Source organism: Aspergillus puulaauensis, chromosome 1 (genome assembly GCF_016861865.1).
Source record: "Aspergillus puulaauensis MK2 DNA, chromosome 1, nearly complete sequence".
NCBI classification, from domain to species: domain Eukaryota; kingdom Fungi; phylum Ascomycota; class Eurotiomycetes; order Eurotiales; family Aspergillaceae; genus Aspergillus; species Aspergillus puulaauensis.
The window spans coordinates 3,688,669-3,715,187 of record NC_054857.1 but is presented as its reverse complement, the minus strand read 5'-3'; the positions used below and the strand labels follow the sequence as shown (position 1 = coordinate 3,715,187).

General features: G+C 51.1%; 10 protein-coding genes across 10 annotated transcripts; 7 read left to right on the top strand and 3 right to left on the bottom strand.

Moving 5' to 3' along the window:
* Positions 1 to 428: 428 nt before the first annotated feature.
* APUU_11469A (uncharacterized protein) lies at positions 429 to 2,270 on the top strand (the record flags this gene model as incomplete). The annotated part of the gene is made up of 1 exon (XM_041697562.1): positions 429 to 2,270. One exon carries the CDS (start codon positions 429 to 431, stop codon positions 2,268 to 2,270), a length of 1,842 nt encoding a protein of 613 aa, XP_041550835.1.
* Positions 2,271 to 3,523: 1,253 nt separating this feature from the next.
* On the bottom strand, positions 3,524 to 4,010 carry APUU_11468S (uncharacterized protein; the record flags this gene model as incomplete). Its single annotated transcript, XM_041697561.1, has 2 exons — positions 3,524 to 3,705; positions 3,764 to 4,010. The coding sequence occupies 2 exons, from the start codon at positions 4,008 to 4,010 to the stop codon at positions 3,524 to 3,526; spliced, it is 429 nt and encodes a 142-aa protein (XP_041550834.1).
* A 961-nt stretch (positions 4,011 to 4,971) lies between these two features.
* On the bottom strand, positions 4,972 to 5,991 carry APUU_11467S (putative extracellular protein; the record flags this gene model as incomplete). The annotated part of the gene is made up of 1 exon (XM_041697560.1): positions 4,972 to 5,991. One exon carries the CDS (start codon positions 5,989 to 5,991, stop codon positions 4,972 to 4,974), a length of 1,020 nt encoding a protein of 339 aa, XP_041550833.1.
* Positions 5,992 to 7,045: 1,054 nt separating this feature from the next.
* On the top strand, positions 7,046 to 9,173 carry MUS18 (UV-endonuclease UVE-1; the record flags this gene model as incomplete). Its single annotated transcript, XM_041697559.1, has 2 exons — positions 7,046 to 7,615; positions 7,680 to 9,173. 2 exons carry the CDS (start codon positions 7,046 to 7,048, stop codon positions 9,171 to 9,173), a joined length of 2,064 nt encoding a protein of 687 aa, XP_041550832.1.
* A 555-nt stretch (positions 9,174 to 9,728) lies between these two features.
* Positions 9,729 to 12,198, top strand: APUU_11465A (uncharacterized protein; the record flags this gene model as incomplete). The annotated part of the gene is made up of 2 exons (XM_041697558.1): positions 9,729 to 11,999; positions 12,181 to 12,198. The coding sequence occupies 2 exons, from the start codon at positions 9,729 to 9,731 to the stop codon at positions 12,196 to 12,198; spliced, it is 2,289 nt and encodes a 762-aa protein (XP_041550831.1).
* An 891-nt stretch (positions 12,199 to 13,089) lies between these two features.
* On the top strand, positions 13,090 to 15,525 carry APUU_11464A (uncharacterized protein; the record flags this gene model as incomplete). Its single annotated transcript, XM_041697557.1, has 1 exon — positions 13,090 to 15,525. The coding sequence occupies one exon, from the start codon at positions 13,090 to 13,092 to the stop codon at positions 15,523 to 15,525; it is 2,436 nt and encodes an 811-aa protein (XP_041550830.1).
* A 465-nt stretch (positions 15,526 to 15,990) lies between these two features.
* On the bottom strand, positions 15,991 to 17,849 carry APUU_11463S (cytochrome P450; the record flags this gene model as incomplete). Its single annotated transcript, XM_041697556.1, has 5 exons — positions 15,991 to 16,178; positions 16,244 to 16,345; positions 16,399 to 16,703; positions 16,761 to 16,891; positions 16,938 to 17,849. The coding sequence occupies 5 exons, from the start codon at positions 17,847 to 17,849 to the stop codon at positions 15,991 to 15,993; spliced, it is 1,638 nt and encodes a 545-aa protein (XP_041550829.1).
* A 1,039-nt stretch (positions 17,850 to 18,888) lies between these two features.
* On the top strand, positions 18,889 to 19,476 carry APUU_11462A (uncharacterized protein; the record flags this gene model as incomplete). Its single annotated transcript, XM_041697555.1, has 1 exon — positions 18,889 to 19,476. One exon carries the CDS (start codon positions 18,889 to 18,891, stop codon positions 19,474 to 19,476), a length of 588 nt encoding a protein of 195 aa, XP_041550828.1.
* Positions 19,477 to 21,728: 2,252 nt separating this feature from the next.
* Positions 21,729 to 24,093, top strand: APUU_11461A (Zn(II)2Cys6 transcription factor; the record flags this gene model as incomplete). Its single annotated transcript, XM_041697554.1, has 5 exons — positions 21,729 to 22,047; positions 22,106 to 22,395; positions 22,447 to 23,198; positions 23,256 to 23,441; positions 23,493 to 24,093. 5 exons carry the CDS (start codon positions 21,729 to 21,731, stop codon positions 24,091 to 24,093), a joined length of 2,148 nt encoding a protein of 715 aa, XP_041550827.1.
* A 403-nt stretch (positions 24,094 to 24,496) lies between these two features.
* Positions 24,497 to 26,469, top strand: APUU_11460A (cytochrome P450; the record flags this gene model as incomplete). Its single annotated transcript, XM_041697553.1, has 7 exons — positions 24,497 to 24,908; positions 24,960 to 25,142; positions 25,193 to 25,536; positions 25,584 to 25,711; positions 25,767 to 26,062; positions 26,116 to 26,217; positions 26,279 to 26,469. The coding sequence occupies 7 exons, from the start codon at positions 24,497 to 24,499 to the stop codon at positions 26,467 to 26,469; spliced, it is 1,656 nt and encodes a 551-aa protein (XP_041550826.1).
* Between the last annotated feature and the right edge of the window lie 50 nt (positions 26,470 to 26,519).

Sequence of the window (26,519 nt, the reverse complement as noted above, 5' to 3'; positions counted from 1 at the left end):
CTACAGAAGATTACGACGCACATCTCGCGATGTTCGAACCTGCATATCCCACGTCCAGGTGATCGGAGTATTTTTCACAATCACAGAGCTTGTCGAATTGTTTAGTCCTGTCTATTCCTCACTGGCTGAAGCAGTGGGGAGGGCTGTTCTCGCCCTGGCCCTGGCAAACCTGCCCTAATTGATACAAGGACATCTACACCGGTTGTTTTGCTTCTTCTGAGCGGCCATGATGCTGCAATAATTGCAATAATTGATTAACCATCTCTGCTAGAATATTAGGCCGACTCCACCGACCTGGCCTGACTCGATGTCGGATTTTTCACCGTCTCCAGCCGGTCGCCACCCCTCCATGTTATATAATCCCACAATCCTTCTCAAATTGGCTTCCACCGTCTCTGTCGACCTTTGCACCCTGCACAATTCTCAGGATGGCCGACAAGCAGCCTCAGGTTGACATTGCCGGCGCCACAGCCGACGCACGGCCCTGCAGCCCAATGCGCATCGGCATCGGCGTCTCAAATCCTGCAGCGACCGACCGATCGGCATCCCGTGAAGATGAAGTCGACATTAGTGACTCTCCTGCGCCAACACCCGGATTTTCGTCTATCGCAAGTACTCCGGGCTTCGCAACTCCCGTCACGGGCGCCCAAACTCCCGACCCGCTGCTGGGCAATACGAAAACACCCATCTCGCGCATCGCAACCTACGCCGGCAGCATCGAGCTGAGCTCGGATGTCGCACACCGCAAACCGTCTGCCACGCCTGCTCCTGCTCACGATGCCACGGCCGACGAGGCGGCATCGCCTGTCCAGAAACCGACCAAGCAGGGGATCCCGCCGGAGCTGTCCAGTTTGACGGCGGAGCTGTTCCTGGTTGCGGTGTGTTCTGTGAGCTTGATGCTTTTTTCGTTCTTGCTGGGCGATATGCTGGCCCCGCAGGAGCAGATCAGGGAGGCCCTGGGCATCACGAACTCGGAGCTGCCGTGGATTGTGGGCGCCTTTAACACGGCGAATGGTCTTTCTGTTGTGGTTTCTGGCTCGCTGGCTGACCTCGCGCCGCCAAAGGGTCTGATGGTTGGTGCGTATGCCTGGCTGGCGGCTTGGAACACTGTCGGTGCGTTCTCGCTCACGCACTCGAGGTATGTCCTCTTCTTCATCGTGAGGGCCATGCAGGGTCTCGCGATTGGGGTGTTGGTCTCCGGCAGTATGAGTATCCTGGGCCGCATTTACAACCCTGGCATGCGAAAGAACAGAGTCTTTTCGGCTATTGCCGCGACTTCACCACTGGGATACTCGCTCGGAGCCTTACAAGGTGGCGCACTGCAGGCGCATCTTCCTTGGATTTTTGGTACAAATGCCATTCTTTGCGCCCTCTGCGGCCTCATCGCCTTCTTCAGCATCCCATCGCTCCGCCCCGCCGCAGACCAAGCCGGCGCTGAACCCCCATCGCTGCGCGACTTCGACTACATCGGCGCCGGCTGCGCTGCTGGCGGCTGTGTCTGCCTCCTCTTTGGCCTCACCCAGGGCCCCGTCGCCTCCTGGTCCCCATACACCTACGTCCTCATCATCATCGGCTTCCTCCTCCTCTTCGCCTTCTTCTTCTGGGAACGTAAAGCCGCCCGCCCACTCATCCCTAACCGCCTCTGGCGCACCCCAGGCTTCACGGCTCTAATGGTCGCCTACTTCCTAGGCTTCGGCTCCTTCTTCGGCGCGTGGCAGTTCTACGTCCTCCAGTTCTGGCTGCGTATCCAGGGAGTTGCGCCCATTACCGCTGCTATCTATTTCATCCCCAACGCCCTCGTCGGGATCTTCGCCGCCTGGCTCGTCTCCCGTACGGTCCATATCTTCCCGGGCCACTATATCTACACGGCTGCCATGTTCGCCTTCACACTAGGCCCCGTCTTCTTCCTTCCCCAAACTCCCAACACAACATACTGGGCTCTCTCCTTCCCCGGCGTTGTGCTGGTAACATTCGGCCCGGACCTTGCCTTCGCGGCCGCATCGATCTTCATCACGAGTAACGTGTCCCGGAGCTACCAGGGCAGTGCGGCCAGTTTACTCGTGACGAACCAGAACCTGTCGAGTGCGATCATGACCAGTGTGGCTGATGCGATTGGCACGAAGATCGACCGCGATCCGTCTGGGAGTATTGGGCTCACGGGGCTCAGGGATATCTGGTGGTTTGCGTTTGCGGTGCAGCTGCTCGCGGCATTTGTGGTTGTGGTTTGGGTGAGGATTCCCAAGGAGGTTGAGAAGGAGCATGTTTCTTGATTTTGATGGAGTGAATACCTATAGATTGGATTGGATTAGTATAGATATAGATATGATGTCTGGGTATGATTGTTACGAATTCAGTTTTCCATAAGGAATGGCAAATCAAAATAATCTCTCAACGTTCCTTTCCTTTACACAAAGCCTCGTCTTCATTCTGTCCCGCGGTGAGCTGTCTGGGAGTTTACTGGACAGTATGGCAAGGGTTCTCTGGACAAAAAGAACGACATTGGTTCGTTGTGGTGAGCTGAATGCAGGTGAGAACGAGGCTGCAGCTGCTCAGATGGGCAAACACCCCGCTCTCTCTCTCTCTCTCTCTCCTCCTCCCTATTCCCCCACTTGTTTATTGCTTTCTTCCTTTCTCCTTCTATCCCTGCTACAGTTGAATGTAGCAACTAAGAGAGAAAGGCGTCCACCATGAATAATACCAATGGAACAAGCGCAAACTTCAACTATTCAACACCAGTCCCTCGACCATCCAGCGGCAGCAAGGTTAGGTGCTGAGCGACCCTCCCAAAGGCAGGCCCCGCGATTCGGAGGTGATGGGTTTGATTCCCGGCACATCATTTACCACCACAACGGAATCACATTGGAATCAAGTCTCTCCCGTCCCCCGAGCCGTCTTGACCTACTGGAAACTGCCGCCTATCAGCACCGGTATCTCAGATCTGCGATCGTGTCTCCCGGGTCAGATGTGAGGGTCACAGCTAAACCAAGGATCGTTCAGAATTTCCCTCGCTGACACCCTAGTAGACGACTCGAACCGCAGCAATTTTCCAATAATTTGCCCCAGCCGAACTATATCCTCCTTTGTCAAGTCTTCGTTTCGCTCGCCAGCAAAATACATGTCTTCCAACCACTCTTGCAACGTAGGTCCTGGGATTTCTGCGGCAGATTTATCATCCATTGTCCTCCATGAGTCTTTCCATCTCTCAGGCAGAGCATCACTTGCCATCTCTTGCATTTGACCGATAAGAATCTTGGGTGTTAACAAGAAGCTGTCAAAGGGCGGCTGTCCAATGAAAAGCTCAAAAAGCTAGCAAGGCTGTCAATATTGTTCCAAATGACTTTTAACCTTTCACAATCTTGCTCACCATACAGCCCATACTCCATAAGTCTACACGACAGTCCAAGCGTTCTCCAAATATAACTTCGGGCGCCCGAACTGGTAGTGACGTGTGAAGAGTTTGAGGAATCGTTGTGGGCAAAAACGATTCACCAAAGTCCACAATCTTGACTGGATTCGACGACGGCTAAAAATGAGAACGGTATGAGGCAGGCCGGACAATGTAGTTTGGTACGCCAGGCTCTAGATCTTTTCCATCGCTCCTTCGCACATGCCCAATTCCTGGCTTCCCCAAAATCTTGATGAAGTCCTCCTCAGATACATTGTTCACACAGGGAACAGTAAACGCTAAATTGCGAGTATGGATGTCTACATTAATTAGGTGAAGCATCAGACATTATTCTCTAGTGCGAGATGCATGACCTACCTCCATGTCCAATATTATGCTGGTGCAGAGTGTCAAGTCCAATAAGAGCCTGTTTTGCAATGGTTTTGGCAAGCTTGCCAGGAAGCCTGCCATCGGGAAAGTGTACGTCGACTGTCTCAGGGATACTAGGCCCTAGAAGCTCGAATACGAGGCATTTGTGTGTTCCATTCGGACCCGCTAAATCGAAGTCATCAAGCAAGCGCACGACATGTCGAGGGCTGGGGTGAATAGAAGCCAATCTGGTCATGACATTGAGTTCTTGGTTTGCTTTGTCATTCTCTCTTTCAGAAATGCAGATCTTAATAGCAACATAAGTCTCTTCTCTAGGATTAAATTAGCCTCATTGAACCAGAAGCGCAGTCGGCAAGTGCAGTTGTATAACCTGTGATCTCTTGCTGCCCAAACTGTCGAGTAACACCCCCACCCTAATTTGTGCAAAATCTTGTATCTCCTGTTGCCCCGAAAACTTCCCAACGTGACAGGATGGTAGCCACCTTTTTTATAACGATGAAGAGGCTCAGCGTCAACAGTGGTGGTATACGTAAACTGGTCCATAGGAGGCAGTGTTGAAAAGGAGGCGGAGCTGCAAGTGGTGGACAGCTGTGGGATGCTCCAGGAGGCGATTACACGCCTTCGAATCAGTTGAGGGGTAACCGCAAACATAGTAGAGTGCGGTATGCTCAATTTTATATTTGAGTTGGATCTTTGCGAATTAGCAATGGCCAGGCCAGATGTTTGGGGGCCAGTGGTGAACCGTGACAACCGGAGTATTAGTCAGAACTAGCCCTCTCCAAGGAGGGTTGACCCTTTTGGTGCAGTGGTAAAATCTGAACATTATATGTGGTCTTAATAGCGACGCATCACTGGGTGAGAGGACGCGTTCCCAAGGTACGAAGAAGATAATGAGACTAAACAGCAGTTAGATTGACGCGTGGTCTACGATGGAGCTGACAGTACCGGCCTGCCCTACTCAATTGCTTTAAATAGAATCATGAAAGATATATATTAAGCTATGCAGCTAAACACCAAGGGAAAAAAGAAGAAAAGAAGATATAGCGAGGACAAGTATAGAAGATTGTTAACATGAAAGGCCTGGCAACATCACAGGCGCGGACGAAGAGATACATAACGAAGGTCGGTTAGATCCAGAAAGGAGTGAGAGAGATGGTTGATTTGGAGATAGGAACAGGTCAAGGAGCAACAACAGCTTAGAACCAAGGAGCACGCTCGATACGGCCATTGACACACCAGGTTCCCGCAGCGACAGGGCCCATGAAGACGAGGTCACCGTGGACACAGCGGAAGAAGCTGAAGTGATCGGCGGAGCAGACGTAGTCGTCGTGGGGGCGGCAGTGGCGGTGCTGAGGAGTGGGATAGTCAAAACGACCAGCGGAAGTTTCTTGACCGAATGCTCCATGTGCGACCTTTGAGGCCTTGGCAGCAGCAGAGGAAGATGCAGCGGCGGATTCAGAAGAGAGGGCGCCGTGGGCGCGGCTAGGGGTGGCCGAGGCGGAGCTGGAGGACTCTTTGGTGACCCTGGAACCGCCGAGGAAGGGAGCGGAGTCCTCGCACTCGTAGCCCTTGCCCTCACCCTCTCCTTCGACGGAGGGGCCTGGCTGGGGGAAGTTCACGTCTTTGCCTTCGATGGTCTTGCATTTGCCGGGCCCGTTGACGTTGGCGACGAAGATCTCTGGGAGGCTGTCAAAGGCGTTGGCCTTGGAGACGGCGGAGAAGCCTTCCATTCGAGAGCTGTCGCTGCCGACGGTGACTTGGGCGCAGTTCATGTACATCTCGCGGTTGCCGACCTTGTTGAACCATGTCCATGCCAGGAGAGCTTCGCCGGATTGAGCATCTGACGGGACCTTGAACTTGTAGCTCTTGCTCAATGGGCATCCACCGATAATGGAGTGGATGACGCGGAAGGTCTTGCCCTTGTCGTAGGAGAGGGAGATCTGGCACGAGCCACCATCGTGTGTAGCGCTGCCCTGGAGCTCAATCTCGTACTCTTGACCGGGCTTGTAGTCGGCCACGGATTTGAAAGCGTCGTCGGCGTATCCCTTGCAGGGGAAGTCAGACCCGGAGGTGGACAGAGGGTTGGTGTAGGAGTAGTCCTTTTGGCCGTCGGCGTCCTTGTTGAGAGGGCTGCGAATAGGGTACGGCTTGGACAGTTGAATGTGTCCGAGGGCGGATGATGCCAAGAGAGTGCAGGTCAGAAGGAAGCTCTTCATGGTGACTGATTATTGAATGATTGATTATTTGAATTATTTGGAAGCACCAGGCTGTGAAGTGGAAGGAGAAGTGGTATCTGGATAGGCAAGAGTCAGGCCCGGTCTACAAAGTTTTATAGCGTTGAGCAACACAGAACTTACCTGATTATACAGCTAAGAATAATAGCCCAATAAAAGAATGACAATGATCAATAGGCTAAGACTGAATGCAAAGGAGAGGATTGATAACACAACTCTTGTACAGCCGGGCCAGAGAGAAGGAGAGTGAGAGAGCGAGGGATGGTAGTAACACAGGCCATGGTCTCGTAGATAGCAGCATCTTAAATAAACGAATCCTCGAGCTCTGGCATGTTTGAAAACCTTATCCCATAGAAAAATAGCGCTCAACAGGGAGGATGAATGCCATGCCTGTCCCATTTCTGGGTGCCGGGTATCTCGCGAGGAATGCTGCTGTAAACAAGCAGCATAACACTGCGGCTGTCGCCCCATACCATTCTCATGGATTCAGTCTAGGCTAGCCACTGAAGCCTAATTGGAGGTCTTCCTATTGTTCAAGAGACTGAATTGGCCCATTCTCGTGCATTGACTTGTGAATAGGAATGGGTCCCATAAAATGGGAGAAGTCTATCGACATTCGACACCGGCCAGTGCGGTCATTGTGGAAAATATCCGGATTGCCGAAATACCGCTGGAATTTTCTGGGATGTTTTTGACCAAACAGTCGATTAGACGGGGTTTATAGAAAGTGGTCAGTGGAAGCTGGAGAGAGTCAAGTGTGGTGTAGAGTGAGTGTAGAGGTGGCCAGTCAGCAGCGATCAGCTTAAACTCAGCGCGTCGCGTCTCTCAAGACTCGCAACTCTCCTTCTACAACCACTCACTTCACCGCAGCCTGTCCAACCCACGTCGCTCATTTATTCCTTTACTCTATCTTTCCAAGGTCCATTCGATCGTACATTTCGCGTTCGCCTGACGCACCATGATGCTCCGGCATCCCAATTAATAGACAGCCGTTCGAAGCCTCCATATTTCACCGACCAGACCCCCCGCACGCTGAATGTTTAGGCGACATCTCCCTCTGGAGAGGTTCGTCCAGCATGCCGTCCGTTGGCCCAGCGCCGTGGAATCCGGTCCAACCCACTTGATTCGCCACCCCTCTCTATTGCGTAGGCCATGGATGACTCGCCCTGTCATGGTGGCGATCCCGATCGCCGCTGCTCGAAAGCCGGATTCTCAACCCCAGTCTCGTGCTTATAGCGTGGTAGCACACCCATTGCATTCCACAACAGAGCGATCCGTTTCGAAGCTTGCGACCACTTCATTGGTGCCTACACCCCCTTCGAGCCGATTCAGCGCACGATCACTGAGCTTGTCCCACACTATGGCAGGGGGCCCCGCGGCGGACACGCCAGTGACCCCAGTGAAATCGGAGGACGAACAGGTCGACCATTCTCCAGCGGTTGCAGATGAGGGACATGCGCGTTCAAATCTTGACAACATGCCAATTGATCCAGAGTCGGACGAGGATGTGCCGATTGAACCTGAGGAGCTTCAGGAAGCTCTTTCACGCGCCCCGGCTGTCAATAGCAGCTATCTCCCCCTTCCCTGGAATGGCAGACTGGGGTATGTGAGTACTCCCGCCCTTGGAAGTAATTGTCGTCTCGTTATCTAATCGCACATGTTCCCCGTAGGCCTGTCTGAATACCTACTTGCGATACTCGAATCCTCCCGTTTTCTGCTCCCGCACCTGTCGCATAGCGTCGATCCTCGAGAATCGCCATCCGCTCACAGACCCCTCGCAACCGCTTCATCCCACTAAAAACCGGCCGGACCGGTCGCGGCCACCAAGCGTACGGCGAGGCCAAGCGTATGTCGAGGCGATAGGGCTAGCAAATGCTCGTGATCTGCCGAAACTGATACGATGGAACGAGCGTTATGGCATCAAATTCATGCGCCTTAGTAGTGAAATGTTTCCCTTTGCAAGTCATAAGGAGTATGGATACCAACTGGCTGGGTTTGCGTCACATGCGCTGGCCGAAGTTGGGCGTCTTGTCGCAGAGTTTGGCCATCGAGTAAGCGTACACCCAGGCCAATTCACGCAGCTAGGCTCGCCTCGACCCGAGGTATTGGAAAACTCGGTCCGGGACCTCGAGTACCATTCGGAGTTGCTACAGCTGCTGCAATTGCCTCCTCAGCAAGACCGTGACGCGGTGATGATTCTTCACATGGGTGGCGTCTTTGGAGACAAAGGGGCAACCCTAGATCGGTTTCGAAAGAACTACCAAAAGCTTTCGCAGGACATCAAAAACCGCTTGGTTTTGGAGAACGACGATGTAAGCTGGTCGGTACATGACCTGCTACCTATATGCGAAGAACTGAATATCCCGCTTGTTCTGGACTACCACCACCACAACATAATCTTCGACTCCTCTCTGGTCCGTGAAGGCACACTCGATATTATGGGTCTCTATGGTAGAATTAAGGCTACGTGGACAAGGAAAAACATCACACAGAAGATGCACTATTCCGAGCCCGTATCTGCTGCCATCACGAATCGTCAGCGTCGGAAGCATAGTGACCGCGTTCGGACGCTTCCACCTTGTGATCCCACTATGGACTTGATGATAGAAGCAAAGGACAAGGAGCAAGCTGTATTTGAACTGATGAGGACATTCAAGCTTCCTGGACATGAGCTTGTTAATGAAATCTTGCCCTATGTCCGGACCGACGAGAACAAACCATTTAAGCCTCCCCGAAAGACAAAGAAGAAGAACGGTGATTTTGTCGACCTTGAATCCCAGGTGCGGCCCCCGAAGACCGTCCCTGAGGAAGAAGTCGGCATGGGTGGTCCAGAGCGAAGAGTGTACTGGCCCCCTGGCATGGAAGAATGGCTTAGGCCGAAGAAGACTGTGAGGACCAAGGCCCTGAAAACTCTCAAATCTCCGAAGAAGGCTCCTCTGCCACCGGAGGCAGACGGTGTAGATTACGCCACTCCCGCCACACCCACCACCCCAGCAGCGAAGAAACGGACCAGCAGAAAGCGCAAAGCCTCTCCTGCCCCGTCGACTCCATCGGTTTCTGATATTGAAGCACCTGATGATTCTGCGCCGCCTGCTAAAAACGAGAAAGTTCGTCGGAGTCGACGAACTAAAGCCGTGAACTACGCAGAGAGCGAGTCGGCATGATCCTCACATCCCCTCTCGTATATAGTGTATAAAACTATAAACATAAATTAATGCGACATGAGTAGAATCGGAAATACACTTAATTTGACAATTATCGCTTTCTGGAAGCATGGACCGTACATTATTCAACGTTCAACTGCCTCTCACTGGATTCTCCAACAACTCTTAACAACTGACATAGCCCTATGTCGGGTTCTGCATATCCCGTCTACCAGCCTCTATTTACTTCATAACTCCTTCGCGTGCTGGATTAGAACCACTCTCCCCACTACTGCTTCTATTTTAATGAATTGATATTGAACTCTGAGGTCTCTTCATTGGCGCCTTTATCCTGTTTCAGTTCTGGGACCTATTCCAACCCTTCCCCGGCATCTTAGTCCTCAGCTACGTTCATGGTCAACCCTCTAGGTAAGAAACATGCTTGATACCACTTCAATGCCCACAAAGTATCGCAGATAGTCCTTGTTCAAACCAACAGTCCATGGACAAAAGAACCTAATATCCCCTCGTACCAGCTTCCTACCGTCCACGTCCAAAACCCAAGACTCGCTCACCATGGCACCATCAAAATGCGACATCAACGGCGTCGACTACGAAAAGGGCTACCTCCAAACCATGGACCAAGTCACCACCAAAATGGCCGGTGCACTGGGATTCAAAGACACAGGGCAACTCTGGGACTTATACCTGAAAGACCCCGCCACAAAACCCATCCTCACAAGCTGGCTCGACATAAGGAAGAAGACCTTCGGCGCAAAGTTAAAACATGCACACATGACGATCCGCCCAGCAGTTATAAATCGGGCCTTCGATCCGAAGATGCAGCCTATCATATCTAGTACCAGACAACCTAGAATTGGGCGCGACGGCGTCGACGAGAAGTCTCTCGCGCCTATGACTTGTCTCTGGATGGCGTGGAAGCTTATCAAAGCGAGCCCCGGGTTGTTTCGACGCAGCCAGTTGGATACTAAACCGCCGCATGTGGACCCGTACGATATCACGCATGCTAATAAGTTGCTGTCGTGGATATACCGCAAGCAAATGGGGAGTAAGATCCCTACCACGAGGCCGCGGAATACCGCTGTCGAGCCGCCAGTTTTCTTCCATGAGGGTTTGGGGGCTACGACTGCGGCAGGGCCGAGTCGGTCAGTGCGGGATTTGTTTGGGGTGTCTTCGGGTGATGCTGCGAAGGCTATGGAGAATGAGAGGGCTGTTGCTGTGGCGAGTCGGGATGAGGATGCTGCGAGGACTCTCAAGCTTGATGTCGTTGGTGAGCTTACGGATGCGATATATAATGAGTCGAACCTGGGGGGACAGATTGCGGGTGGACGCACGCCTTGCCTCCCGATTGATCGGGCGAATCTATTGCGGCATCTGATGGAGATTGATTGTTTTCAGCATGATTGCATATTGAGTGAGACTACTCATGATCTTGCTGGTGATGGTGGTGTTGGCATGGATGCTCCGCGCGAGGTTGCCCTAAGTGTTGCAGCAACAGAGAATGCCCCTAGCAATGGCCAGCACCCTAAGGCGTCAACGGATGAGAGGCCCTCTCATGAGGAAACCCAAGTTTCGACCATGGACGAAAGTCCCAAAGGCACTGAGCTTAAGGCAGCTCCACCGTCACCAACACCAGCCCTTCTATCCCTGAATCTGGAATCGCTTCTCGAGAACCCGACCATGGTCGGACCAGATGTGCCACCTTGCCAGATCACGACTGTTGAACTCGCGAACCCAGATCGCATCCAAGCTATGCACAACGAGCGTTACGATGTGCTACTCCGTGAATTCCAGCCTAATGCCGACCCAGCACAATACACATCTGCTGATCCAGGCAGTGGGAGCCACGCACATAGATGTGCGCTTCGGCGTCTCTGCCTACTTGCCTTCTCACCACGACTCGATAAATTCGTCTCACGAATCAACGCTAAACATGACCTAACGACGCAGATGAAGGACCACGCAGAGAAAGAAGACAGAGGGTTTGCACTATACTACGCAAACACAGCCCTAGACCTTTCCGTACCCATGCCATCTACACCCCTCCTCCAGGGCTCATACTTGGCAATGGACACGCCCAAACTGCGAATTCTGCTCAAGATACTCCACGACGAGGGCATATTTGATACAACTACAGCAGTGGCAGCCCGCCCCCACATAATAATCGTCGCCCACTGGCCCCTAATCCTCTGGATGACAGAGATGTTCCTAAACTCGCTCTCCATCCCCTTCGTGACAATCCGACCCTCCATGTCCGCCAAAGACCGCAGGAAAGCCATAACGTGCTTTACAACCTCGAGCCCTAAACGCGCGTGCCAGGTGCTGCTCACGAATTTCAATTGCGGGGCCAAGACGATGAATCTGCATACGCGCTGCTCGAGAATGGTTGTTATGGAGCCCCCGCTGAGTATGAAACGGCTCTTCCATGCTATTGGGGGTATTCATCGTGTGGGGCAGAAAGAGCGTCAGAAGGTCTGGGTCCTTTATCAGGATCAGACGTTTAGTCGGTGGATGGAGGCGAATAGTACGTTGAATGCGTTGCCTTGGGTTGCGGGGAAGATGGAGAAGGAGCAACAGGGAGGGGGAGAGGGGTCTGGAAGCTCTGGGAGTAAGGGCAAGGGCAAGCGCAGGGCTAGTTATGAGGGTGCGGAGGCAGAATTGACAAGGCTGTTTGGGAGGCCTTGTGATTTCTCTAGCTTTATCAATTATTGTGATCTTGGGGATGGGCTGGCTGTATCTGTTCCTGCTAAACGGGCAAGTGGCGAGGGAATCAAGCCTAGACGGGCGAAACGGGCGAAGAAGCAAAGAAGTAAAGAAGACGCGGAAGTATAATGATGTAACTGGCGAGTTATAACACGGTTTTAGTTAGCAATTTTCATATGAATGGTTCTCGGGAAATATATAAAGGAACAACTCAGCACAAATATACTGCTGCTAAACGAATAAAAAGAAGAAAAACTATCATAAAAAAAAAAAAAAAAAAAAAAAATTAACATTAGCTAAATAGGTTTTATCATATAGCTAGTTATGAATTGAACCTAAGGATTAGGAGTAACTATTTTATTTATCGACATGATGACTTAACACTTGGAGGAGCGAAAACGTCAGAGTCCAGCCCAGTTCGTTCCCCACAGCAGCAACAACCGTCAGCACAGGGCACTGCGCCTTTTCCTCTTCCTCCTCTTCATGATTTAATGACTATACATTTAAACGTCTTGAGCCTAGGAAAGAATATTGTCCACTTACTTTACCAGTATAACCCCGCCCTTGTCCTTGGCTTTGTTCAGGCTGCTGCCTGCCTGCACCTCCGCGGCGAAACAAACTCCAGGAAACTGCAACTAACGAGCGCACAAATCCAGACTCAATAGACGAACCGAATCCCAATTAGCACCTTAATCCAATCAATCCCACCACGCTGAAACCACCATCGAATCTGGCTCCGAAATCTTTTTTCCGCAGCCGCTGGCGACCCCCGCCGCCGACCCTCGTGAAGCGGCAACAGCCACAACCGTTCCCTCACCCACAACACCCTCGTCGCTTCCCCCTCCAAGACCCAATCCCCAAATCCAGCGGCCACGGCAAGTTTTCTCGCCTCTTCCGCCTCATATTTGGACCTCACGCGGGACGCCGCGCGCACCTCCGACTGTGGAATTTCCGACACGAGACCATCCCCGCCGTTCGGCACCGGGCGCAGGCGAGGGTTTACCGAGCGCTTCTCCAGCGACAGGCGAGGCTCGCCAGGAAGGCGGAAACAGGGAAATTAGGTCTTGCGGAGTTTCTTGTCGGACGGAGACGGCGGCGACGCCGGGGCGTGAGCGGGCTTGTTGGGGGACTGCTGGTGCCGTCTGAGAACGCGGCGCGAGGCTTAGGAATAGGAGCGGCGGGAAAGCCAAGGGTGAAGTCGCTTAGCGGGGACATGTCAGACTACGGGTCTCCGTCGTCGTGGGGAAGTGGTTATGGATCAGGGACGCGGCGGAAGAAGGTGTTTGACTATTTCAAGGCGGCGAATGAGCTGCGGCAGTCGTATGCGGCGTCGTGGACGGCGCAGCGGAATGCAGCCCGGGATTTTGATGAGGAGTATTTGAATACTCCTGGGGCGTTTCCGGATGTTGAGATCGCGCGGGCTGGGGGTGAGGAGATGGTTATTTTCCCCAGCTATGCGAGGCGGTTGGATCCGGAGCGGATAGCGGAAATGAAGAGACAAAAAGAGCAGCAGCAGCAGCAGCGTGACTCGATCGATTCGATTGATGAGTACCATGGGCTGGATGGGGCGGAAGAACACGACATGCAGGAGTGGAATATCTTTGATTCTGCAAATGCTGTTGTTGCGGTTGATGTACGGGGCTGGGCGTATGCGCCTTATCGTGGGCCCATGACTCGGAAGCAGCGGCTGGTGGTTGCGCTGGCTCGACGATTAAGTGGTGTACCTGCTCCTAGCAACAATGAGACTGGGGACGGATCGAATCAGGATGAGGAACGATTACCGCGGATGACTGAGAAAAGGGAGGAGGAGATCGTCAATACGGAGGCGCAATCGATCATTCGAAATGCCGACAAGGGCAATGAGTTGAACTTGAAAGAGGCTTCGGATACTCTTGAGGACAGTGTCCCTGGTCGCAGTCCACAGCGAACACCAACAACAGCATCAGTTCAGTCTACGCAGTCGACACAGTCGCAGCTAAGCAAGGATGAGCTTTCCATTGCAAATGCTAACCTTATGCAACGGATACGGCCATTCCTGTCGAGCCCAAAGGCTGGGATGGCGGTGACTGTTTTCTTTTTCAACGATGAAGAAAGCCAGTCAAAGAATATCTTGACGAACGAGTCGGGACATTTCTCTGTTCGAGCGTCACTGTCCTTCGTCCCTACGCACGTCCGTGTCCTTGCTTCGGAGGACCTTTCTGGTGTGAAGGAAATTGAAATCATTGAACCCAGGGGGATCAGTATGATCAGTGATATTGATGACACGGTGAAGCACTCTGCCATTGCGAATGGAGCGAAAGAAATGTGCCGTAATGTATTCGTCCGCGACCTGTCGGAGCTGACCATTGATGGTGTTACCGACTGGTATACTGAATTGGCCAAACTAGGCGTGGACATTCATTACGTTTCTAATTCGCCATGGCAGCTTTACCCACTTCTAGATCGCTTCTTCAAGATGGTTGGGTTGCCGCCTGGCTCTTTTCATCTGAAGCAATATAGCGGCATGCTGCAAGGCATATTTGAACCTACTGCAGAGAGGAAGAAGGGTGCACTGGAACAGATTTTAGGGGACTTCCCGGACCGGAAGTTCATCTTAGTTGGAGACAGTGGGGAGGCCGATCTTGAGGTGTATACCGACATTGTCATGGCGAATCCGGGCAGAATACTCGGCGTATTCATACGCGATATCACCACATCGGAGCGCGCAACATTCTTTGAAAAGTCTGTCAAGGAGCACACGCCGTCTCGCATGCGCAGCACACCTGAACTGGTTGACCGTACCGATTCGGCGCCCAACAGGCCTACATTACCACCACGACCGCCGCGAACATCATCAGACCCAGCTCTAGAAACCAAATCTGCACAGAGCGACGACTTGATTGATCTTTCGGACGAAACCCAAAAACCGCAAAACTTACGAGCGCCACCTACCGTCCCCTCGAAGCCATCTTCGCTCCGCTCCGTTACAAATACCACTGATGTTACAGAAGGACCTAGGGAAGCCGTCAAACGCAAACCTGCGCCCCCTCTACCGAGACGGCGCGGCGGTGACTCGGACTCACTGTCACCCGGTGAACCTGCGTCGGGAAGGTCATCTCCTGGCGATACAGGACCAGGATCGAAACAAGCACCGCCGCCTCCGCCTCCTCGCCGATCTAATACTGGAGCATCATCTATTGGCCCTACTTCTCAAACGAGCGCAAATGCGAATCGTTCGGCTCCAGATCGACAGCCATTCCGCACATCGACTACCCCTTCATCTCGATCCTCTTCTCCAGGAAATGCCAGTCTATACCCACCCCCACCGCGCACTCTCCGATCATCAGGATCGAATTCCTCACTTAACAAAACCAGCACAAACAATTCAGAATCATACCCATCGTCTCGAACTTCGACGATGAATTCAGCAACTCCTCGCATTCCTCTAGGGAACAAACGGGAAGAGTTGTGGCGCAGACGCTGGGAACGAGCTAGCGAGATTTTAGGTGATAAAGGGGTGGTACTAGGTAGCTGGCGTGTCGGGACGGATGCAAAGGACGTAAGTCTTTGGCTGGTCAAAGAGGCAATGAAAGAGACACCGACTGGGAAGGAGAAAATGAAGGAAGCGGAAAAGGAGAGCAGACAGGAAGTGTCTGGTAACGGCCTTTAACCATCACTGGGCGTATATATTTATAGGAAGCGTGCATATGTATATAACCCAACAGCTTCTATAACAGATAACAATCCATGACTGACGACGGAGAATGGTTTCGGTTTTAGTTTCTGTTGGTTGTAAGAGGGTCTATTCTGGGTCTTTTTTGTAGGCTGTGATATACGATGCCGTTCCCACTGGAGGGAGGTTCGACAGTTCTTCTCGTCTGTGTAGATGTAGACAGGTATGGAGCAAACACGACTTTGAAATTGAGACAGATACTAGTTGAGAAGGGCATCCAAATTAATATTTATATTCCAACCTGGCAGGACATAAAAGTGCAGATTTATGCAGCAACAAAGTTCGGCACCAAGTCAGCTGACTCTCCACACCCTAACTAGGAGGCAGTTACACTGTTGAGCAATGTAGGAAATACAAGAGTTAAAATGTATTAAACTCCTTCACAACACCATGACCCATAGTCTAACTACGTGGAGTAAACAGCAGATCAACCTCGCCAGCATAAAACACAAAATTATCCTTGGCGTCTCCCAGAAACCGCGCCCCATCTTCCCCGGGAGCAAACTCCACATCGAACTCCATGATGAGCTGGGCTAATGTGTCACGAAGGTTAATCAGTGCGAGCGGTCGTCCGATGCAGTTAAATGGGCCTGGAGTAGTTAGCAAACAGTCTAAGGCTTTCGGCCAGAGCGAGGCAATAGGATATTATACGTACCAAGACTAAATGGAGCAAAAGCGGATTTGTGCCTGACCAGCTCCGGCCGGCTATACCATCGCTCGGGGATGAACTCGTCTGGCTGGGCGTAGGCGAGCTCAGCTATTTGGTTTGTTAGCATATTTATGAAAAGAATGGTTATGATTGAGGCTTACATCGTCCCACCACATACAACGGACAGTACACATGCGTATCGCCAGGAACATGGACGCCATCAACGACAATTCCCTCGGGGGGTGTCTTTCGCTGTAGCGCGCTGGGAACGGCAGGATATAACCGGAGGACTTCGTTAATAACGCCATTGAGATGGTTTAGATGGGCGATTTTTGAGTTCAGGAACTCGTATTTATTCTCGCCCTCGCCGACGAATGCTTCCAGTTCGGCGCGCAGCTTTTTTATTTCTTCGGGGTGTCGGGCGAGTTCGTAGAATATGGCGGATAGAGCGCCTGAGGTGGTGTCACTTGTATATTATTAGCAACATTGAAGTGTAATACAGGCCTAAGGGGAATGAGTGTACCTTCCTGCGATCACGATGAGTTGTGCGTCGCCGTACAGCAGGAACTTTTCCTCGGGCGTGACCTCCGACACAGATTTGCCTTTCAAGGGTGCCAGTAACGCGGAGCTGATATCTGGGGTTGCAGGCGGGTGCTATAAGAATCAGCACCGAAGACGTAGCAAATTAGAGGAGATATACCTCAAACCTCTCCATCAACTTCTCTCCACAAAAGTTCACAAATGTCCAAAGACCCTTAGACAGCCCCGGGATGGCAGCAAGCATGGCAAACGCCCAAGCCTGGAAAAACATGCCGATGTGATCCTGCATAGATATCAACGGCTCAATCACCCAATGCTGCTTTCCCTGCTCCAGACACTGAAACCCTTCACTAAAGGCCAGATCGCCCATGACATCGAACGAGTAAAGGTCGAACCATTTCCTAATATTTACCCGAGAGTCGTCGCTGCGCGATATCTCTGAGATCCGGTTGATCAGCCTCTGGCGGTACGGTCGGATGCGCTGCTCGTAGCCACGCAGGAGTTTATCGCTGAAGGCGGTACTCCAGATGCGACGGCGGGTATGGTGCTGCTCGACATTGCGCATGAGCTGTAGGGAGTTCGTGGGCAGGACGAGTTCGTAGTTCTGGCCCTTTATGCAGCGCGAGTTGGAGCCGTAGATGAGCTCGACTGCATCCGGGTGTGAGATGGAGAGGTCGGAGGAGCCGATGCGGACGAAGAGGCCGTGCTGCTGGTGGAGGTCGAGTAGGGCTGTGTGGAGGTTGTTTTTGAGCTGGGTTGTGAGCCATGATGTTGAGGCGCGGGCGGGCAGTGGGCCGGGGAATTTGTTTAGAGGGTGCAGCAGGACGCGGTAGATTAGAAGGCTGGAGTAGAGGCCGACTAGATAGGAGGATGCTACTTTGGCGACTGTGCTTAATGCTGTAGTTACTGTGGTTTGTTGGGTGTATGAGAGGATGGCGGTCGCAGAGATTATGCTGGTCAAGAGGAGTTTGATATAGAGCAACCCGTAAAGATGGTGCTCGCCTCGATTGAAGTAGGCCACATGGGAAAAGATACCGGCCAGTGCAGTGCTGGCGTATAGAGAGAGAGTCATAGTCGTGGTCTGCAGGAATTATCAGGATCATTAGGCCGGCCTTGTCGGCCTAGATATATGCATTATATATGGATGCCAACCACCCCGCCCTTGACCGTTGACGCTAGCGATGGAAACAGATTAAACGAGCCGCAGCATTGCAACGTTTTTGTAACTTGTCAGGATGGAGCCGTGCCATATTCGACATGTCATCCGCATTTGTTCTGTTATTGGGTTGGAAATAGACGAGCTGGCAAATGATATCGTACAATCCCATTGATAAATGGACAATGCAGTGAGGGGTAATAATCAATCAAATCAATGTGAATGGACAGCGCAGACTGGTGCCTTGGCTGCCTACTGATCAAAAAACTACGGCCGCCAAGGTAGTTACCCGTCTTATTCTAGTAGGTGACCAGTGCCACCCTAAAGTCGCGTGACCTGGGTAGGCGAGGTGAGCCTGTAAATGTAAGATAAGTAAGTAAGTAATTAATAAGAGTATGGATTATATAATACTTACCTTAGTTATATATAAGTAGGTAATCCGGGTAATCAGTTAAGATACTATATATTTTTTATACTATAAAGAGAATTTAGAGTTCCATAATAATAGTTCTTAAATATATACATAATTAAATTACCTGTTTTGCTATATTAAAGTGTTTTTTTATTATAATAAAGTAACTACTTTAATCCTAGTCCTTCTTTAGAGTAGTATTATATTGCCTGATATAACTCGGTCAGATCATCCTGTAGTTCTGTAGTGACATGATTAGGCGTCAGCAAGGCAGAATTATTAGCTGTTAGCTTCCGCTTTCTCTGATACTGAGGTATTTTTGCTATTGATCCGGGTCGCAGACCTCCGGGGCTTCGCCACCTCCCTTTCTCTAGGCTTTATCAATGTCGGATTCCCGGCGCTTCTTGTGATATCAGATAGTAAATAGTCTACAAGTACTGCGTTTTCCCGCAGGTACCAGGAGCAAACGGTTACCACCATTTGTTTGCTTCAATGAATTAGGAGAGACGCTGAGATACGGTTCTTTGAGTTAAATATACAATTATGGAAGCTGAACGCCGTTGGGACAAACGTCGGTTTCAGCTTGAGGAGTCGACAAGTCTAAATAATGGCGCCCGCACGATCTTTATTGAGTCGATGACACCAGGCACGACAGTGCCTCCCCACTTTCACAGTCGCTTCTCAGAGACATTTGACCTCATCAATGGATCTATAACTATCTACAACAGCGCTGAACCAGACCTCAACCTTCTGGAGACATCCGCCCAAGACCTTCAAGTTGGCGAGAAGGTTACCATCGAACCCGGGCGATTCCATAAATACAATGTTGGTGGGAAGGAACAGGCAGTGCTCCGAGTCATTATAACGCCAGGCGATGCCGACTTTGAGAGGCTTCTGAAAATTTTGAATGGCCTGGACGCAGATGGAGAGCTGGCAAATTTGGGTGATAGTGTCACACTCATGGCGGTTATTATGGGGCTTAGTGATGCGCATCTCATTGGTCCAACGGGAAATATGCTAGATGGCGTCTTAGCAGAGAAGAAGGATGAAATTGAGGAATTGAGAGCGAAGCTGCTCGCCAAGTATGATACTGAGGAAGCGTTACAGAGCTTACTGGTCAACACACAGTAGACATAAAGAGTTGATATTCAGCCACAACTTTGATATATGGACAGAAGTGTTTGAATGCAAAGTTCAGTTTCTTGAGCGCAGCGAACTAGCATAACCCTTATTGCCCGTCTGGTGACCATGTTGAGAATATGATATCTATCTATGTGAAGCATACACCCTAGGAACTTGTCAGAGAACGCGGACATTGTCAGCCAATGAACCCACTGCGCCGCGGCTAGCGCCATAACAGTAACGGAGAAACAATAGACTGACATATCTAGCTGCAGTCTACGGTACTGGAGATAGCCAATGCTCTGATGTTATCATGCCATGTCCGACCTCGAAACAGATGAAGCTGTATGGTACAGGTTGAATATCCATTTCTATTTATATGACTAACCTGCAGTTGCAGACTTAACAAGTGCCTTGATATCACCATAAAAAAGCTACGGTGTTGCCGGACGAGACATACATTATAGTCCTTGGGAAGACTTCCTTGGGCGTGAAAACCATGAATTCTGGCAGAAGGTACGCTGGGCATTGGATGACTGTCGCCCTCGCCTTTTGTGGATTTTTCCTGCTGCGAAGGCCACGTAAGGAAGGTCTTAAGGGCCGGCATATGCAATGGGCTGAAAGGGCTGTGTTGATACAGGAATATGCTCTAGCATCCAGTGTGCAGTATTATAGCTGCATTATACAGCTGTCCGTACATGCCTCCTCTGTAGCCTTTGGACACGTCAACTACCGACAGGAATTGAGATCTACGGCGCATCTGTGTTTCACCGGCTCGTTGCTCCATGATGTTGATACATCGGGAATTAGGAAAGTAAAGGACACGATGGCAATACTTGTTCGTAGTAGAGGCCTGGCAAACAATTCGAGAGAAACGATCAATCGCGGGATGACGGGTTACTTCATATAAAGCTGGACATGATCTTCCCCCCGTGTCCCGCTCTTCAGCCAGGTCGTTGGGTGTGATGCAACATCTGGGGGCTAAAAAGATCCATATCGGCTTTGCTGTAGCCCAAACTCATCAAGGTGGACAACGGCATTGAGAATTGGCAAACCGAGAGTCTGGGCAAGTGTCGATCCGGTTCGCGCTCCACCAATTGAACTACGATCGATCTCGTACCTAATGGGCCGGCGGGCCTTTCCGCATGTATTTTAGCCAATTTCGGGATTTGTTTTATATGTATAGTTTGTATTAGGATTGTGTCGTCGTGACAGTCCTGCAGCCCTGGCGGTGGCTAGCCCTTGCAGATCTCTTGTTAAACCAACAGAGGACATCACCACCTTTTTAAGTAAACAATGTGCAGACTCTGTGCATTATTTGCTGACCGCTGCCCGGCCTGCTGCATAGTATTACGTCAAGTCTTTGCCCTATTATTCTCGAACGCGGTATGCAAATAATAATATATCATCGGGATCTCAGCCTTGACCCGTTTCCCTGATGATGGAAGAATCTAAATCATTGCATAATGGCTATTGATATATTGAACCCCAGCGACTATGGCGTCTCTGGCGAGCTTGGTTTCTTATCAGACACGCCTCCCATTCAACGTTTGGCCAGTCCGCGATACGATCTGTGGGAGAATACAGTCTCAAACTTCCTATCTTGATTGAACAGCGCTTTAAGGAAATGCTTCTTTTCCGACAGTTGAAGGATTACGTGTTTGACCCACTGTGTATCTTTGATCGTGTCTTTCTCCACTGATGACCTTGACCATGGTCCTAATAAATACTCATGTATTCTGAATCTCTGACTAGCCCTAATTACTGTTGTAGTCACGTGGTTTCCTCACTAGTCGCTCCTTCCCTTCCACCTCTCTTGCATCACCACGATTGCTCTCAACATTCTTCCCATTGTAACCTCACATTCATCAGCAGCCTATCCACCTGAACTCGAACAGAGTCTCATTCTGAGTCAGTGGATCATGCACTCGATTTGCTAACCACAGGACTGCAGTTGGTGCCAGCACCCAGGTATACCCAGAAGTGTACCTCAGGCAGTTCTTGAGTTTCAACCGAGCAACCAATGGAATAGCCCTAATTTAAACCGTAATTTGTGCCGAGTTATGCCGAACCTTAAACTACCGATTTATGCCGAGTGCAGCTGTCATTGGAGGCCCCTTCTATATAGGCCTCGATTTTCGACAGCCCCGCCTCGGACATTTCTGCTTATCGTGTCTTGATTCTCGTCAATACTCCAACCCCTCGTCTCCCCCGTCGTTCCCCGCGAACCCCAGTCACTCCGTGCCAGCTTCAGATCCGCCATGGAAAACGCCAAGTACAACTCCAATTTACACTCCATAGCGGCAAGGCTTCCGCTCAAACGTGCTCCTCGCGCATGCACACGCTGCAATAAACGAAAAGTCCGATGCGATGGCGCCGTAACAGGGTTCCCATGCACAAACTGCTGGCTTGACGGGCATCCTTGCTCGGTCTTTCGCAGTCGAGCAAGCAAAGCTCGCAAGAGATTGCCCGGAGCCAAACGGATAGAAGATATTAGCCGAGTAGCCCAGGATCCGTTCCTGGCCCGAGTACGGCCTAAGCCACCTCATCTTAGTAGCAGCCCTTCACTGGGGTCCAGCCGTACGTAGTACAAGCACTTTTATACTGAATTAGGCCACTAGCTGACAGCGTTCGATAGGAGCAACAGCGAGACAATGGCTGCCATACGCATACTACCCATCTCTATGTGCCACCGGTCTGCTGTATCTAGATCCAACCAAGGTCCGACACCTCGAGGCCAGCGGGTGTCTCCATGTTCCAAACCGCAATGTAGTGCTTTCGATCATGCACTACTACTTCCTGTTTGTCCATCCATGCCTTCCTCTCGTTGATGAAGGGGCGTTTTGGCATTCACTGGAGGCATTCATGGGGAACAGCAAGGGGATTCCGCTGTTGCTCTTTCAAGCGATGCTATTTGCGGCTAGTTGTGTTCGGCACTAATACCTCCTGTGTGAGAGCTATGTTCTAACCCCTGTACAGTTTATACCTGAAGATGTGTCTCGGCGCTGCGGCTACAGCTCACTTTTGGCTGCTCGGAATGACTTTTACAAGAAGGCCAAGGTACGGCGCCTAACAACTAATACGAAGAATATACAGCTTACCTGGAACAAGATGCTTTATGAAGCCAGGGTAGAACAGGACGCACTGGTAATATCACAAGCTGCCGTACTACTATCCTATTTTACCTCTGACCAGGAAATCTGGGCCAATTCCGGATGGCTACACATTGCAGTCCAACATGCCAGGATGTTACAAGCCCATCAGTATTATACCTTCGACGCCGACATGCCACAAAGAGGATCGACTCTGAAGCGGCTTTGGTGGAGCTGTCTCATTCGCGATCGTATCATAAGCCTGGGCATGAGGCGTCCGCTCCAGATTTCTGCGCTTGAGCCCGACCTGCATCGTCACTCATTTACGACCGATGAATTGGAAAGCGAGCTTTTTGAGTCGGCTACCTATGACACTGAGGTTAAGGGTATCATGTCTCAGGTTATGAGAAGCCTGTGCGGCTTTGTTGTTGCCGTGACAGATCTAATCAACCTGGTGTATCCTGAGCCCAGCAAGGGATGCGTCTCTGAAGGCAGGCAGTCAATATTTTGCCAGCTCGAAAAGGCAAACTCTACTCTTCTGAGCTGGGAGATGGACTGGCTGCTGGGTATGGACGGCCAGTATACGTCTCTACATCCGAACATATCCCTCTTCTCCAACCTTGTTGCGATATACTATCAGTATGGCTTCTAATCCCCGCAACTCCCAATGGAACTTCAATTTTCTAACCGCAGCAGGTCCGCCCGCATTGCGCTCTGCAATAAGATCTGCTCCGTTCTGAGCAGATACCCCTCAGTAGAGGTTGAGGACCTGCAGAGACTTGAGAACTGCCAGTCGGAGATACGCTCGGCAACTGAGCTAATCGTAAACGATATCCGTCAGCTCAAGATCGTAGGATTGACAGAGAAGCTCCCTATTAGCGCGTAAGTCTCCTTTAATCAGGGCGCAGCACCGTGAAGCTGAAATCTGACCAGGGCCGCTTATACACTACTTCCGCAAATCCTGCTGAATATCGTCAACTCTTCCGCTGTAGTTCCCGAGGAGAAGCGACGTTACGATCGGACACTCAGTATGCTGTCCGAAATCCACGATCTGATGGGGTCCAAGTTCTGTACCAGGCGAGTGGTGACCCTAATAACTCAGGCCCTTGCGCTTTTCGAACGCTGTTATGCTTCCTCCACTGGTCCCCAGAACAGCCTCTTCGCGACGGGACATCGTGTCTTTGCCCTTGACCTCAACATGTATGTCATTCTGGTCAAGTTCATCGACGTGTCGATGTCCACTCAGAAGGTGTCCCTTGAGGAAAACCTGATGCTCTGTACCCCGGCGGACCGTAATCTTCAACCTACGGTAGTTTCAAATGCAGCGACCTCAGATGATGACAGGGAGATTGTAGAGTATCCGGTGTGGATGGAAGCAATTGGCGACTTCTTCTTCGGCCAGGGAACACAGTTACAAATGCCGTCCTTGAGTGCTCCATCGAGCCCGAAAGCACCTTCAGGCTTCGCTGTCAGTGAGCTGTATACTGATGATTATGACCTTTGTCATCTTTTACTGCCGGGGGAACTATCATGATTTTCCTATCTTCTGGCCGCTGTATCTAGTTAGAACTGCAATTCGTATTGATGCCTCTCATAGTTGCATATCCCTCTAGGAGTCGAACCGTAGTATAAACTCTCAGCCCCCGCACGGAATATCACATACGGACATTAACTCACGCCAACCTGCTAGCCGCCAGTAATACGTTCGGAACTCTTTACAGTGGCAAATGGATTTTAACTCGGCTTCCCAGTTACCGAGTGTTGCCATAGAACCGGCTGTAATTCGGCTGCGGTTAAAATCCCCATACCAACCCACAGATCGACGAACAACCCCGCAAAGCAATCGGATTCCCCAGATAAAACGCCCAATACAAATAGGCCGGATTGTAATCACCTCTTCGTGCTCAAGTAAGAGTTTGCAATCTTCAACAGCAACAATGACTCTTGTTGTGGCGTCCACTCCCGTGCTCTGTGCCTATGCAGCAGCAGCAGGGACACTCAGCCACTGGACTTATTTCTTGCATGGCGAACACCATCTCTCCGCTCCTTATTTGCTGAGAATTGCGCTACTAATCCCGATTGTGACATTTATCTACTTGTGGAAGTACACTGTCCTAGACGCAGTCCAGGCTATTGCCCTGACAACCCAACTAGGGTGTTCATACTACGCGGCCCTCTACACCAGCATCATTCTATATAGAGTCTTCTTCCACCGGCTCAGAAACTTCCCAGGACCCCGTAAAGCACGAGCAACCAAGCTATGGCATGTTTGGAAACTGGCGCCGAAGTCGAACAACTACATGGAGCTGAATAGTCTACGGGAGAAGTACGGTGACTACGTTCGCACCGGTGAGAACTGACAAAAAGACAAAGCCTGTCATTTATCTGATATACATACAGGCCCAGCGGAAATAACAATCTTCGACCCCGACGCCGTTCCAATCCTTCTTGGCCCTTCATCGAAATGCTCCAAGGCCCCCTGGTACGACGCCAACCACCCCGTTATCTCGCTGCATACCCTGCGCGACAAGAAATCGCACGACGCAAGACGCCGGATCTGGGATAGGGGCTTTGGCGCAAAAGGTCTGCTATCCCTCTAACTTACATAATGCAGCACCTAACCATACTTAAAGCCCTCCGCGCCTACGAAGACCGAATAATGGGGTACTCGCGGGCCCTGCAAGCCCAAATCTCGCGACTCTCAGCACAAGGCGACCACCCCATCAGCGCGTCCGACTGGTTCCACTTCTACAGTTTCGACGTGATGGGGGACATCGCATTCGGGCGGTCGTTCGAGATGCTGAAAACGGGCAGGCCGCATTTTGCGCTGAACTTGCTCAAAGAGGGCATGGCGCCGCTGGGGGTCTTAGGGCCGGTTCCGTGGGCGTTTTGTATTCTTACGAGTATTCCGGGGCTGGGGGGTGGGTTTAAGGCGTTTGTTGAGTGGTGTTCGGAGCAGGTTGAGAAGAGGAAGGGGGTTTGTATATGAATCTGTTGTAATGTCCAAGGCTAATAAGTGTTTAGATTCAAATGGGTGTGCCAGACCTCATGTCCTGGCTCATTGAGTCGAGCGAGAAGGTGGAAAAGAGCCAGCGCAAGGCCGCAGAGGCTCTCTTGCATAGTGATTCCCGACTCATCGTGGTGGCGGGGAGGTAATTCACCAGTTGTATACCCACAGCCATATAATCCTGTTAACGGACAATACAGTGACACCACCGCATCGACCTTTACATTCATGTTCTACCACTTAGCCAGGGATACAGCAATGCAGGATAAACTCCGGAAAGAACTGAACTCGCTGCGAGAATCAGATGGGAGTTTCTCCTTCAAGACTCTCCAAAGCGCCGAGTTGCTGAATGCCATCATAAACGAGACTCTGCGTCTGCACCCACCGGTCCCTTCAGGTACGCTTCGCCTGACGCCCCCGGAGGGGATCAAGATTGGAGAGACTTTTATTCCTGGGCATACTACTGTGGTTTCACCGAGCTATTCGATTGGAAGACGTGAGTTAACCAGAAAGACTATAAGAGAAAGACAGTTAACTTATAACCGTCAGTCGAGAGCTGCTATGAGAAAGCAGATGAATTCATCCCAGAGCGCTGGACCTCGAAGCCGGGGCTCGTAAAGAACAAGGCAGCTTTTGCGCCATTCTCGCTTGGTGCGTTCAACTTCCAATAATCACCATTGTCACGTACATAGCTAACTTCCGACTTCTACAGGATCATTTTCGTGCGTGGGAAAACAGGTGGCGCTGATGGAGCTGCGCATGACAACAGCACTTCTAGTAACAGAGTTTAATATTCGCTTTGCACCGGGAGAGAATGGGCAGCGGCTACTGAATGAATCGAAGGATTTCTTCACGATGTCTATCGCGGATTTGGATCTTGTATTTACTTCCACGGCGGGATAGGCACTGCATCCTGTCCAACCTTCACTATGGGCTTGAATATGATGAATTAA